The sequence below is a fragment of the Electrona antarctica genome (assembly GCF_951216825.1).
Source record: "Electrona antarctica genome assembly, chromosome: 23".
Lineage (NCBI taxonomy): Eukaryota > Metazoa > Chordata > Actinopteri > Myctophiformes > Myctophidae > Electrona > Electrona antarctica.
This window is the reverse complement of record NC_136804.1, coordinates 39,420,693-39,433,870: the sequence shown is the minus strand read 5'-3', so window position 1 is coordinate 39,433,870 and position 13,178 is coordinate 39,420,693. Positions and strand designations below refer to the sequence as shown.

Sequence of the window (13,178 nt, the reverse complement as noted above, 5' to 3'; positions counted from 1 at the left end):
TTCATTAACACAAGTCGATTCAGATTAGGAGGAGTCGAAAGTTGAAAAAAAAAAAAAAAAAAAAAAAAAAAGGTTTTCCCCATATCATATTTTTTGCTCCGTGTGCGTGCGTACAGAATTCAAACTGTAGCATTGATTATTGTCACGGACAGAAGTCAATCCTTGGTTTCTGTTGTGTTTGAACAATAATAGCAATTCAAAACAGAACCTCCAGTCGCTGTCATAAGAACGGGAGGTGCGCTCATGAACACGGCAGCAGAGCCTATTTGTGCACGGCTGCACCTGCAGCCCATCAAGTATAATTTATGCTTCGTCCCGCGATGGTGTCGCGCACGCAGACCTCTACGCTCACAAGTTACAACAGTTGCATCTGCGATGCGATGTGAGCTTGTATATCAGCTGTTCTCTGTGCGCAACACTGTTGGGAATTGATTACATGAAACAGTCACCCGTGCGCCCCAGTCCCAATGTTTGTAAACAAATAATTGGGTCTATTAGTTTGCATTGCATTCAGAAGTTCAGAACGCGCCCTTAATTAAAAACCAACTGCAGCTGTGTATGTGGCTCTCAGCGCGCGGGTGTCCCACTATTGACTGGCTGAATTTGAAGTTTGAACTGCGCTGCGTCAGAGAAGTAACAGATAGAAGTGCGCAAACTTTATCCCCAAACGATATCCCCCTCACCTCCATGCTGGAAATAAAATGTCTGGCTTTCTGAGGCTACATCCGTGCTGACGCAATGACTCCTGTTTTCTGGTTTAGCTTTACGCGCGGGGCACATCATATGAACCTCTCCGTCTCCGGTCAGTGCGGTGCGGGTTGTTGTTTATTTGCATGGCTCAGAAAATAAGTAACAAACTAACATGAGAACGTTATCGAGTTGGAGGGGAAGGAGGAGGAGAAGGTTCACGTGGAAGGTAATGCAGATTGTATTCTGATGATGTGCCAAACTGCTGCTGGCTGCTGTGATGATAATATATAGACCTATGTCTTCTATATTGTGTTCTGAAGGTCGACTGCCACTAGTGTTAATGTTATATTTTGTATTGTGTACTTCTCGGGCCGCTGTGCTGCGCTGTGCTGCTGCGCTGCTGCTGCTGGCGCTGTGTGCCAATTAGAGAACTGCGGATGAGCTTTTTTTGTCACCCTAATCCGCCCGTACATATTAATGATCCGCCCGTTATCCGACCGCATTAATTAATTAATCCAATTTATATATCCGCAACCACCCGAAATCCGCTGCAGGGATAGCCAATCTACAAGCTCACAACGCGTCGCTGGCTCGCTGCGACGCGTTGTGAGCTTGTAGATCGGCTATTTATAAGTTGTGTCACTCACCACTGCCGACAGTTCACCAAAGTTACGGTTGTATATTCCCATTTCCATGGCAACAAGGCTGCCGTCCGTTCAGTCAGTCACGTTCGCACATCGCAACGAACGTCTTTTCATGTGGCATATATCTAGCCCTCGCTCCCATGCAGTCCCCATGGTACCGAGTCCCACGCCAAACTTATATTCTTCCCTTCTGTTTCAGTTAGTTGTAAGTTTCTTTCATACTCTCAGCTGCCTGTTAGCCTAGCAGCTAGCAGCCCACTCGTTGTTGTGGTCCTTCTTAGCCAATATAGGCGTCTAATTTGTGCCTGATGGAAAATATTAAAATACTACTAACGCACGCATGCTGAGATTTTGTGCCTTTTAAAAAATATATTATAAGACTATAGATAGATATCATTAATTTATTTCCGTTTTAAAAGTTATAAAGCCTATAGATAGATGGCTGCCATTCATTTATTATTTCCAGCATTATTTCACCCGCGGTTTATCCGATATTAATTTATAATATATTGAATTGACCCTAATCCACCCTAAACTGCGGTTCACCCGCGGCAACCGCGGCTAAATCCGCCACCCGCTGGTCTCTAGTGCCAATGATGCCCCCTCTCCTGTTGTGTTCTCTTTTCTGGTCTGTGTACCAGTGTTTAGTATTTACTATTATAGTTTTATGTTTTGATAATCAGCGCTTTGCCATATAGATGATACATACACTGTGCCATATTGGAGAGGCCACTGTGTGCGCAGTGCTTTGTTTGACAGGCTCCGTATTGCGCGCACCTCCACCCGCCCCTGTTGAGCGCGCGCAACACCTGGCTATCTGCTCCACTAGGGCCACACCTGGATGTCTGCTCCACTAGGGCCACACCTGGCTATCTGCTCCACACCTGGCTATCTGCTCCACTAGGGCCACACCTGGCTATCTGCTCCACTAGGGCCACACCTGGCTATCTGCTCCACTAGGGCCATACCTGGCTGTCTGCTCCACTAGGGCCACACCTGGCTGTCTGCTCCACTAGGGCCATACCTGGCTATCTGCTCCGGGGTCCGTGGGGGCGAACTGGTCGCTGATGCTGACGAACTTCTGCTCCACGGGCTCCAGCAGGTCGAGGGCCGGCTGGATCTCAGTCTCGGGGTCGTTGGTCTCCACCGTGGTCGAGACGATGGCGATGTACTTCCCCTGAGCCGCCACGTTGTGGGCGAACGAGATCATGCACACGTAGATGTCTGTGAGGACGAGGACACACACACACACACACACACACACACACACACACACACACACACACACACACACACACACACACACACACACACACACACACACACACACACACACACACACACACACACACACACACACACACACACACACACACACACACACACACACACACACACACACACACACACACACACACACACACACACACACACACACACACACACTAGCTTAGTTCATTTAGTTTCCAATAGTTTTTGTCAGTGAAAAAAGGTAGTCGACGAACATTTTTCATCTCAGTTTTAGTCGACGCGCCCGTCTCTGCAGAGCCGTTTGCAACGTGTTGAGAGCTTGTAGATCTGTCTGTTATTGACTAGTCTGGCTAATAAGCCAGACTCAAATCACACTGTCGTGTGGTATTTGAGTCCGGAGATGCTGTGTATGGATCTTGTTTCCCGGGGGGCGGGTTCAAACATTTTCTCTTTGACGCAATTGGTCAGAGCTACTGTCAGTCAAAGGTCTCAAGCATTGAACGTCACTGTACCAAAGCCCGCCCATATATATATTGTCCCGATTGGCCACACCAGTTCTCTGGTGTAGGAAATGGGCGTACAATTGAGCCTCTCCAGACCGTAATGATTCGGTCTGGCTTATTAGCCAGGCTAGTTATTGACAACGTGAGCGAAGCACGACACCAGCGCTGCAAAAACAAACGCGTTGAGAACCGCAGACGCGCCCGTCTCTGCAGCGCGTTGAGATCTTGTAGATCTGTCTGTTTTTGCAGCGTGTTGAGATCTTGTAGATCTGGTGTCAGGGTTCGTTCACGTCGTCAATAACAAGATTGATCGATTACAGGCGGAGATGAAGTGAAGTTCAATCAGATGAAGTAAAGCCATCAGACCTTGATCTGATGGTCTGAGGTTGACGCTAATGGGCCTGATGGGTGGACGCAAATGGGCCTGATGGGTGGACACTAATGGGCCTGATGGGTGGACACTAATGGGCCTGATGGGTGGACACTAATGGGCCTGATGGGTGGACACTAATGGGCCTGATGGGTGGACACTAATGGGCCTGATGGGTGGACACTAATGGGCCTGATGGGTGGACACTAATGGGCCTGATGGGTGGACACTAATGGGCCTGATGGGTGGACACTAATGGGCCTGATGGGTGGACTTAATCCCCTCAAAGGTAATCACACTCTAATCATTGACCTCCAGACACCTACCTCAGAGGTGACTAGATTAAGCCAATAGTTAACATTTTTCATCTCAGTTTTAGTCGACGCGCCCGTCTCTGCAGAGCCGTTTGCAACGTGTTGAGAGCTTGTAGATCTGTCTGTTATTGACTAGTCTGGCTAATAAGCCAGACTCAAATCACACTGTCGTGTGGTATTTGAGTCTGGAGATGCTGTGTATGGATCTTGTAGATCTGTCAGGGTTCGTTCACGTCGTCAATAACAAGACAACCTCAATTACAGGCGGAGATGAAGTGAAGTTCAATCAGATGAAGTGAAGCCATTTAGATTCTAAATCAGACCTTGATCTGAGGTGGACACTAATGGGCCTGATGGGTGGACCTGATGGGTGGACACTAATGGGCCTGATGGGTGGACCTAATGGGCCTGATGGGTGGACACTAATGGGCGGACACTAATGGGCCTGATGGGTGGACCTGATGGTCTGAGGTTGACACTAATGGGCCTGATGGGCCTGATGGGTGGACACTAATGGGCCTGATGGGTGGACACTAATGGGCCTGATGGGTGGACCTGATGGTCTGAGGTTGACACTAATGGGCCTGATGGGTGGACACTAATGGGCCTGATGGGTGGACTTAATCCCCTCAAAGGTAATCACACTCTAATCATTGACCTCCAGACACCTACCTCAGAGGTGACTAGATTAAGCCAGACTAAATATAAATATAAGATTGAGAAACTTTTAGTACATCTAGTAAGACTATTAAGGGCCTTTCTCGGCCCCACCCTTCTCCCATGTGTTTAGGATCCAAGATGGCCACCCTTCTCCCATGTGTTTAGGATCCAAGATGGCCACCCTTCTCCCATGTGTTTAGGATCCAAGATGGCCACCCTTCTCCCATGTGTTTAGGATCCAAGATGGCCACCCTTCTCCCATGTGTTTAGGATCCAAGATGGCCACCCTTCTCCCATGTGTTTAGGATCCAAGATGGCCACCCTTCTCCCATGTGTTTAGGATCCAAGATGGCCACCCTTCTCCCATGTGTTTAGGATCCAAGATGGCCGCAGCACCAGGAGGGGGTGGCCTTACTGGGCTGCATTCAGTCATTCAAGACACCTGTCTTGTGTCTGTCTTGTGTCTGTGTTTAATGGCCGCTCCAATGCGTTTCCAATGGAAGCCCATATGGTTTGACCAAACATGTTGTTTGATGGGGGGGAGGGGGGGGGCAGAACACATCCATCAAAGCTGTGTTCAGACACAAGTCAGGTGTCAGACACAAGGCGAGTGTCTTGAATGTAGCTCAGTAAGGGCATATGTCGACCCCGCCCACTCACCTCTGCCCCACCCCCTCTTGGTGCTGCGGCCATCTTGGATCCTAAACACATGGGAGAGGGGTGGCCATCTTGGATCCTAAACACATGGGAGAGGGGTGGGGCCGAGAAAGGCCCTTATTGCCCAGACTCTTCTCCAACCAAGATGGCGAAAGCAAACACTCTTTGTTCGGTACTCATACAATAGTTTGGTACAAAACACTGAAGTCCTTAAACCAGAAACCTAACCCTAACTCCATGTGAACTTCCCCCATTTGAATGATCGCCGCGGAAAATCGCCTAATAAAACATAATCGGTGATTGGACTCGTAAAATCACGATTGGCGATAGATTCATATCGTTACCCAACCCTGGCTTGCGGTTGACCTGGTTCTGTTCTGGGGGGACTCACCGTGCTTACGGTTGACCTGGTTCTGTTCTGGGGGGACTCACCGTGCTTACGGTTGACCTGGTTCTGTTCTGGGGGACTCACCGTGCTTACGGTTGACCTGGTTCTGTTCTGGGGGGACTCACCGTGCTTACGGTTGACCTGGTTCTGTTCTGGGGGGACTCACCGTGCTTACGGTTGACCTGGTTCTGTTCTGGGGGGACTCACCGTGCTTACGGTTGACCTGGTTCTGTTCTGGGGGGACTCACCGTGCTTGCGGTTGACCTGGTTCTGTTCTGGGGGACTCACCGTGCTTACGGTTGACCTGGTTCTGTTCTGGGGGGACTCACCGTGCTTACGGTTGACCTGGTTCTGTTCTGGGGGGACTCACCATGCGGTTGACCTGGTTCTGTTCTGGGGGGACTCACCGTGCTTGCGGTTGACCTGGTTCTGTTCTGGGGGGACTCACCATGCGGTTGACCTGGTTCTGTTCTGGGGGGACTCACCGTGCTTACGGTTGACCTGGTGCTGTTCTGGGGGGACTCACCGTGCTTACGGTTGACCTGGTACTGTTCTGGGGGGACTCACTGTGCTTACGGTTGACCTGGTTCTGTTCTGGGGGGACTCACCGTGCTTGCGGTTGACCTGGTGCTGTTCTGGGGGGACTCACCGTGCTTACGGTTGACCTGGTTCTGTTCTGGGGGGACTCACCGTGCTTACGGTTGACCTGGTTCTGTTCTGGGGGACTCACCGTGCTTACGGTTGACCTGGTTCTGGGGGGACTCACCGTGCTTACGGTTGACCTGGTTCTGTTCTGGGGGGACTCACCGTGCTTACGGTTGACCTGGTTCTGTTCTGGGGGACTCACCGTGCTTATGGTTGACCTGGTTCTGTTCTGGGGGACTCACCGTGCTTGCGGTTGACCTGGTGCTGTTCTGGGGGGACTCACCGTGCTTACGGTTGACCTGGTACTGTTCTGGGGGGACTCACCGTGCTTACGGTTGACCTGGTTCTGTTCTGGGGGACTCACCGTGCTTACGGTTGACCTGGTTCTGTTCTGGGGGGACTCACCGTGCTTACGGTTGACCTGGTTCTGTTCTGGGGGACTCACCGTGCTTACGGTTGACCTGGTTCTGTTCTGGGGGGACTCACCGTGCTTACGGTTGACCTGGTTCTGTTCTGGGGGACTCACCGTGCTTACGGTTGACCTGGTTCTTTTCTGGGGGACTCACCGTGCTTACGGTTGACCTGGTTCTGTTCTGGGGGACTCACCGTGCTTACGGTTGACCTGGTTCTGTTCTGGGGGACTCACCGTGCTTACGGTTGACCTGGTTCTGTTCTGGGGGGACTCACCGTGCTTACGGTTGACCTGGTTCTGTTCTGGGGGACTCACCGTGCTTACGGTTGACCTGGTTCTGTTCTGGGGGACTCACCGTGCTTACGGTTGACCTGGTTCTGTTTTGGGGGGACTCACCGTGCTTACGGTTGACCTGGTTCTGTTCTGGGGGACTCACCGTGCTTGCGGTTGACCTGGTTCTGTTCTGGGGGGACTCACCGTGCTTGCGGTTGACCTGGTTCTGTTCTGGGGGGACTCACCGTGCTTACGGTTGACCTGGTTCTGGGGGGACTCACCGTGCTTACGGTTGACCTGGTTCTGGGGGACTCACCGTGCTTACGGTTGACCTGGTTCTGTTCTGGGGGGACTCACCGTGCTTACGGTTGACCTGGTTCTGTTCTGGGGGGACTCACCGTGCTTACGGTTGACCTGGTTCTGTTCTGGGGGGACTCACCGTGCTTACGGTTGACCTGGTTCTGTTCTGGGGGGACTCACCGTGCTTGCGGTTGACCTGGTTCTGTTCTGGGGGACTCACCGTGCTTACGGTTGACCTGGTTCTGTTCTGGGGGGACTCGCCGTGCTTACGGTTGACCTGGTTCTGTTCTGGGGGACTCACCGTGCTTACGGTTGACCTGGTTCTGGGGGATGATGATCTGACAGGAGTTGATGTCTTTGGTGTTCTTGATGGGGTGATTCATGACGCAGATGACCCGGATCACCTGGCCCACCTTGGTGGCACACTCCATCATGTAGCTGGGGTCGCAGATCAGCTGTTTACACCGGGCGATCTGAGGAGGCGTGGGGGGAGGGGGGGGTTGGAGGGGGGCAAAGGTGTTTAACACATTTAGACCCAAGGACGATTCTACAAATGCTTGTAGATCTGCTATTTTTGAAAAATCATGAAAATGTGGCGCAAATCTTTAAATATATTAAACGTTTTTAACTCAAATCTTTGCTTCTGGGGGAGGTCCCTGAAACAACATATTTTCAGATGGGGGGGGGGGGGGGGGGGGGTCCGCGGCCAAATACAGATAATTCTGAGGGTCCTTGACGTGAAATTAACAGTACAGAGTCAAACACATCTTAACCTCAGACTGAGTCTCATGTCCTCACCTCTCCCTCTAGAGTAAAGTCTCACGTCCTCACCTCTCCCTCCGACTAGAGTAAAGTCTCACGTCCTCACCTCTCCCTCTGACTAGAGTAAAGTCTCACGTCCTCACCTCTCCCTCTGACTAGAGTAAAGTCTCACGTCCTCACCTCTCCCTCCGACTAGAGTAAAGTCTCACGTCCTCACCTCTCCCTCCGACTAGAGTAAAGTCTCACGTCCTCACCTCTCCCTCCGACTAGAGTAAAGTCTCACGTCCTCACCTCTCCCTCTAGAGTAAAGTCTCACGTCCTCACCTCTCCCTCTAGAGTAAAGTCTCACGTCCTCACCTCTCCCTCTGACTAGAGTAAAGTCTCACGTCCTCACCTCTCCCTCTGACTAGAGTAAAGTCTCTCGTCCTCACCTCTCCCTCTAGAGTAAAGTCTCACGTCCTCACCTCTCCCTCTAGAGTAAAGTCTCACGTCCTCACCTCTCCCTCTAGAGTAAAGTCTCACGTCCTCACCTCTCCCTCTAGAGTAAAGTCTCACGTCCTCACCTCTCCCTCTGACTAGAGTAAAGTCTCACGTCCTCACCTCTCCCTCTGACTAGAGTAAAGTCTCACGTCCTCACCTCTCCCTCTGACTAGAGTAAAGTCTCACGTCCTCACCTCTCCCTCTGACTAGAGTAAAGTCTCACGTCCTCACCTCTCCCTCTGACTAGAGTAAAGTCTCACGTCCTCACCTCTCCCTCTGACTAGAGTAAAGTCTCACGTCCTCACCTCACCCTCTGACTAGAGTAAAGTCTCACGTCCTCACCTCTCCCTCTGACTAGAGTAAAGTCTCACGTCCTCACCTCTCCCTCTGACTAGAGTAAAGTCTCACGTCCTCACCTCTCCCTCTGACTAGAGTAAAGTCTCACGTCCTCACCTCTCCCTCTGACTAGAGTAAAGTCTCACGTCCTCACCTCACCCTCTGACTAGAGTAAAGTCTCACGTCCTCACCTCTCCCTCTAGAGTAAAGTCTCACGTCCTCACCTCTCCCTCTGACTAGAGTAAAGTCTCACGTCCTCACCTCTCCCTCTGACTAGAGTAAAGTCTCACGTCCTCACCTCTCCCTCTGACTAGAGTAAAGTCTCACGTCCTCACCTCTCCCTCTGACTAGAGTAGAGTCTCACGTCCTCACCTCTCCCTCTGACTAGAGTAAAGTCTCACGTCCTCACCTCTCCCTCTGACTAGAGTAAAGTCTCACGTCCTCACCTCTCCCTCTGACTAGAGTAAAGTCTCACGTCCTCACCTCTCCCTCTGACTAGAGTAAAGTCTCACGTCCTCACCTCTCCCTCTAGAGTAAAGTCTTACGTCCTCACCTCTCCCTCTAGAGTAAAGTCTCACGTCCTCACCTCTCCCTCTGACTAGAGTAAAGTCTCACGTCCTCACCTCTCCCTCTAGAGTAAAGTCTCACGTCCTCACCTCTCCCTCTAGAGTAAAGTCTCACGTCCTCACCTCTCCCTCTAGAGTAAAGTCTCACGTCCTCACCTCTCCCTCTGACTAGAGTAAAGTCTCACGTCCTCACCTCTCCCTCTGACTAGAGTAAAGTCTCACGTCCTCACCTCTCCCTCTAGAGTAAAGTCTCACGTCCTCACCTCTCCCTCCGACTAGAGTAAAGTATCACGTCCTCACCTCTCTGACTAGAGTAAAGTCTCACGTCCTCACCTCTCCCTCTGACTAGAGTAAAGTCTCACGTCCTCACCTCTCCCTCTAGAGTAAAGTCTCACGTCCTCACCTCTCCCTCTGACTAGAGTAAAGTCTCACGTCCTCACCTCTCCCTCTAGAGTAAAGTCTCACGTCCTCACCTCTCCCTCTAGAGTAAAGTCTCTCGTCCTCACCTCTCCCTCTAGAGTAAAGTCTCACGTCCTCACCTCTCCCTCTAGAGTAAAGTCTCACGTCCTCACCTCTCCCTCTAGAGTAAAGTCTCACGTCCTCACCTCTCCCTCTGACTAGAGTAAAGTCTCACGTCCTCACCTCTCCCTCTGACTAGAGTAAAGTCTCTCGTCCTCACCTCTCCCTCTGACTAGAGTAAAGTCTCACGTCCTCACCTCTCCCTCTAGAGTAAAGTCTCACGTCCTCACCTCTCCCTCTAGAGTAAAGTCTCACGTCCTCACCTCTCCCTCTGACTAGAGTAAAGTCTCACGTCCTCACCTCTCCCTCTGACTAGAGTAAAGTCTCACGTCCTCACCTCTCCCTCTGACTAGAGTAAAGTCTCTCGTCCTCACCTCTCCCTCTAGAGTAAAGTCTCACGTCCTCACCTCTCCCTCTGACTAGAGTAAAGTCTCACGTCCTCACCTCTCCCTCTGACTAGAGTAAAGTCTCACGTCCTCACCTCTCCCTCTAGAGTAAAGTCTCACGTCCTCACCTCTCCCTCTAGAGTAAAGTCTCTCGTCCTCACCTCTCCCTCTGACTAGAGTAAAGTATCACGTCCTCACCTCTCCCTCTGACTAGAGTAAAGTCTCACGTCCTCACCTCTCCCTCTGACTAGAGTAAAGTCTCACGTCCTCACCTCTCCCTCTAGAGTAAAGTCTCACGTCCTCACCTCTCCCTCTAGAGTAAAGTCTCTCGTCCTCACCTCTCCCTCTAGAGTAAAGTCTCACGTCCTCACCTCTCCCTCTAGAGTAAAGTCTCACGTCCTCACCTCTCCCTCTAGAGTAAAGTCTCACGTCCTCACCTCTCCCTCTGACTAGAGTAAAGTCTCACGTCCTCACCTCTCCCTCTGACTAGAGTAAAGTCTCTCGTCCTCACCTCTCCCTCCGACTAGAGTAAAGTCTCACGTCCTCACCTCTCCCTCTGACTAGAGTAAAGTCTCACGTCCTCACCTCTCCCTCTAGAGTAAAGTCTCTCGTCCTCACCTCTCCCTCTAGAGTAAAGTCTCACGTCCTCACCTCTCCCTCTGACTAGAGTAAAGTCTCACGTCCTCACCTCTCCCTCTAGAGTAAAGTCTCACGTCCTCACCTCTCCCTCTGACTAGAGTAAAGTCTCACGTCCTCACCTCTCCCTCTGACTAGAGTAAAGTCTCACGTCCTCACCTCTCCCTCCGACTAGAGTAAAGTCTCACGTCCTCACCTCTCCCTCTAGAGTAAAGTCTCACGTCCTCACCTCTCCCTCTGACTAGAGTAAAGTCTCACGTCCTCACCTCTCCCTCTGACTAGAGTAAAGTCTCACGTCCTCACCTCTCCCTCTGACTAGAGTAAAGTCTCACGTCCTCACCTCTCCCTCTAGAGTAAAGTCTCACGTCCTCACCTCTCCCTCTAGAGTAAAGTCTCTCGTCCTCACCTCTCCCTCTAGAGTAAAGTCTCACGTCCTCACCTCTCCCTCTAGAGTAAAGTCTCACGTCCTCACCTCTCCCTCTAGAGTAAAGTCTCACGTCCTCACCTCTCCCTCTGACTAGAGTAAAGTCTCACGTCCTCACCTCTCCCTCTGACTAGAGTAAAGTCTCACGTCCTCACCTCTCCCTCTGACTAGAGTAAAGTCTCACGTCCTCACCTCTCCCTCTAGAGTAAAGTCTCACGTCCTCACCTCTCCCTCTGACTAGAGTAAAGTCTCTCGTCCTCACCTCTCCCTCTGACTAGAGTAAAGTCTCACGTCCTCACCTCACCCTCTGACTAGAGTAAAGTCTCACGTCCTCACCTCACCCTCTGACTAGAGTAAAGTCTCACGTCCTCACCTCTCCCTCTGACTAGAGTAAAGTCTCACGTCCTCACCTCTCCCTCTGACTAGAGTAAAGTCTCACGTCCTCACCTCTCCCTCTGACTAGAGTAAAGTCTCACGTCCTCACCTCTCCCTCTAGAGTAAAGTCTCACGTCCTCACCTCTCCCTCTGACTAGAGTAAAGTCTCACGTCCTCACCTCTCCCTCTGACTAGAGTAAAGTCTCACGTCCTCACCTCTCCCTCTAGAGTAAAGTCTCACGTCCTCACCTCACCCTCTGACTAGAGTAAAGTCTCACGTCCTCACCTCTCCCTCTGACTAGAGTAAAGTCTCACGTCCTCACCTCTCCCTCTGACTAGAGTAAAGTCTCACGTCCTCACCTCTCCCTCTAGAGTAAAGTCTCACGTCCTCACCTCACCCTCTGACTAGAGTAAAGTCTCACGTCCTCACCTCTCCCTCTGACTAGAGTAAAGTCTCACGTCCTCACCTCTCCCTCTGACTAGAGTAAAGTCTCACGTCCTCACCTCTCCCTCTAGAGTAAAGTCTCACGTCCTCACCTCTCCCTCTAGAGTAAAGTCTCACGTCCTCACCTCCCCCTCTAGAGTAAAGTCTCACGTCCTCACCTCTCCCTCTGACTAGAGTAAAGTCTCACGTCCTCACCTCTCCCTCTAGAGTAAAGTCTCACGTCCTCACCTCTCCCTCTAGAGTAAAGTCTCACGTCCTCACCTCTCCCTCTAGAGTAAAGTCTCACGTCCTCACCTCTCCCTCTAGAGTAAAGTCTCACGTCCTCACCTCTCCCTCTGACTAGAGTAAAGTCTCACGTCCTCACCTCTCCCTCTAGAGTAAAGTCTCACGTCCTCACCTCACCCTCTGACTAGAGTAAAGTCTCACGTCCTCACCTCTCCCTCTAGAGTAAAGTCTCACGTCCTCACCTCTCCCTCTGACTAGAGTAAAGTCTCACGTCCTCACCTCTCCCTCTGACTAGAGTAAAGTCTCACGTCCTCACCTCTCCCTCTAGAGTAAAGTCTCACGTCCTCACCTCTCCCTCTGACTAGAGTAAAGTCTCACGTCCTCACCTCTCCCTCTGACTAGAGTAAAGTCTCACGTCCTCACCTCTCCCTCTAGAGTAAAGTCTCACGTCCTCACCTCTCCCTCTAGAGTAAAGTCTCACGTCCTCACCTCTCCCTCTAGAGTAAAGTCTCACGTCCTCACCTCTCCCTCTAGAGTAAAGTCTCACGTCCTCACCTCTCCCTCCGACTTGACTCCCACCACCTTTCCATCCTCGATGACGATCTCTTCGATAGGTTTGTTCAGCATGTAGGTTCCTCCGTAGATGGCACTTAATCTGAAACAATATATAATAACATGTAGGTTCCTCCGTAGATGGCACTTAATCTGAAACAATATATAATAACATGTAGGTTCCTCCGTAGATGGCACTTAATTAACCCATTTTGACCTGAGATCAGATTCTAAAAATGTCTTCTACATCCTGACAGTTTTCTGAAAAAGCTCTTTCTATGTCAGTCGTTGTCAGTCGATTTTTCAAAAATAGCAGACCTACAAGCTATGAGCTTGTAGATCTGCTATTTTTCAATAGCTAAAGC

The 13,178-nt window shown here is 51.0% G+C and overlaps 1 protein-coding gene across 1 annotated transcript in view; it reads right to left on the bottom strand.

Moving 5' to 3' along the window:
• LOC306916786 (rab GDP dissociation inhibitor beta-like) overlaps positions 1-13,178 on the bottom strand; it is a gene marked incomplete at its 3' end in the record, with an annotated part of 73,551 nt that overhangs the window by 22,496 nt on the left and 37,877 nt on the right. The window contains exons 7-10 of the mRNA XM_079494803.1: positions 12,817-12,916; positions 7,425-7,580; positions 6,971-6,986; positions 2,359-2,558 (exon numbers count right to left, since the gene is read on the bottom strand). Coding sequence (XP_079350929.1) covers positions 2,359-2,558; positions 6,971-6,986; positions 7,425-7,580; positions 12,817-12,916 — 472 coding nt within the window. The remainder of the gene's footprint in view (positions 1-2,358; positions 2,559-6,970; positions 6,987-7,424; positions 7,581-12,816; positions 12,917-13,178) is intronic.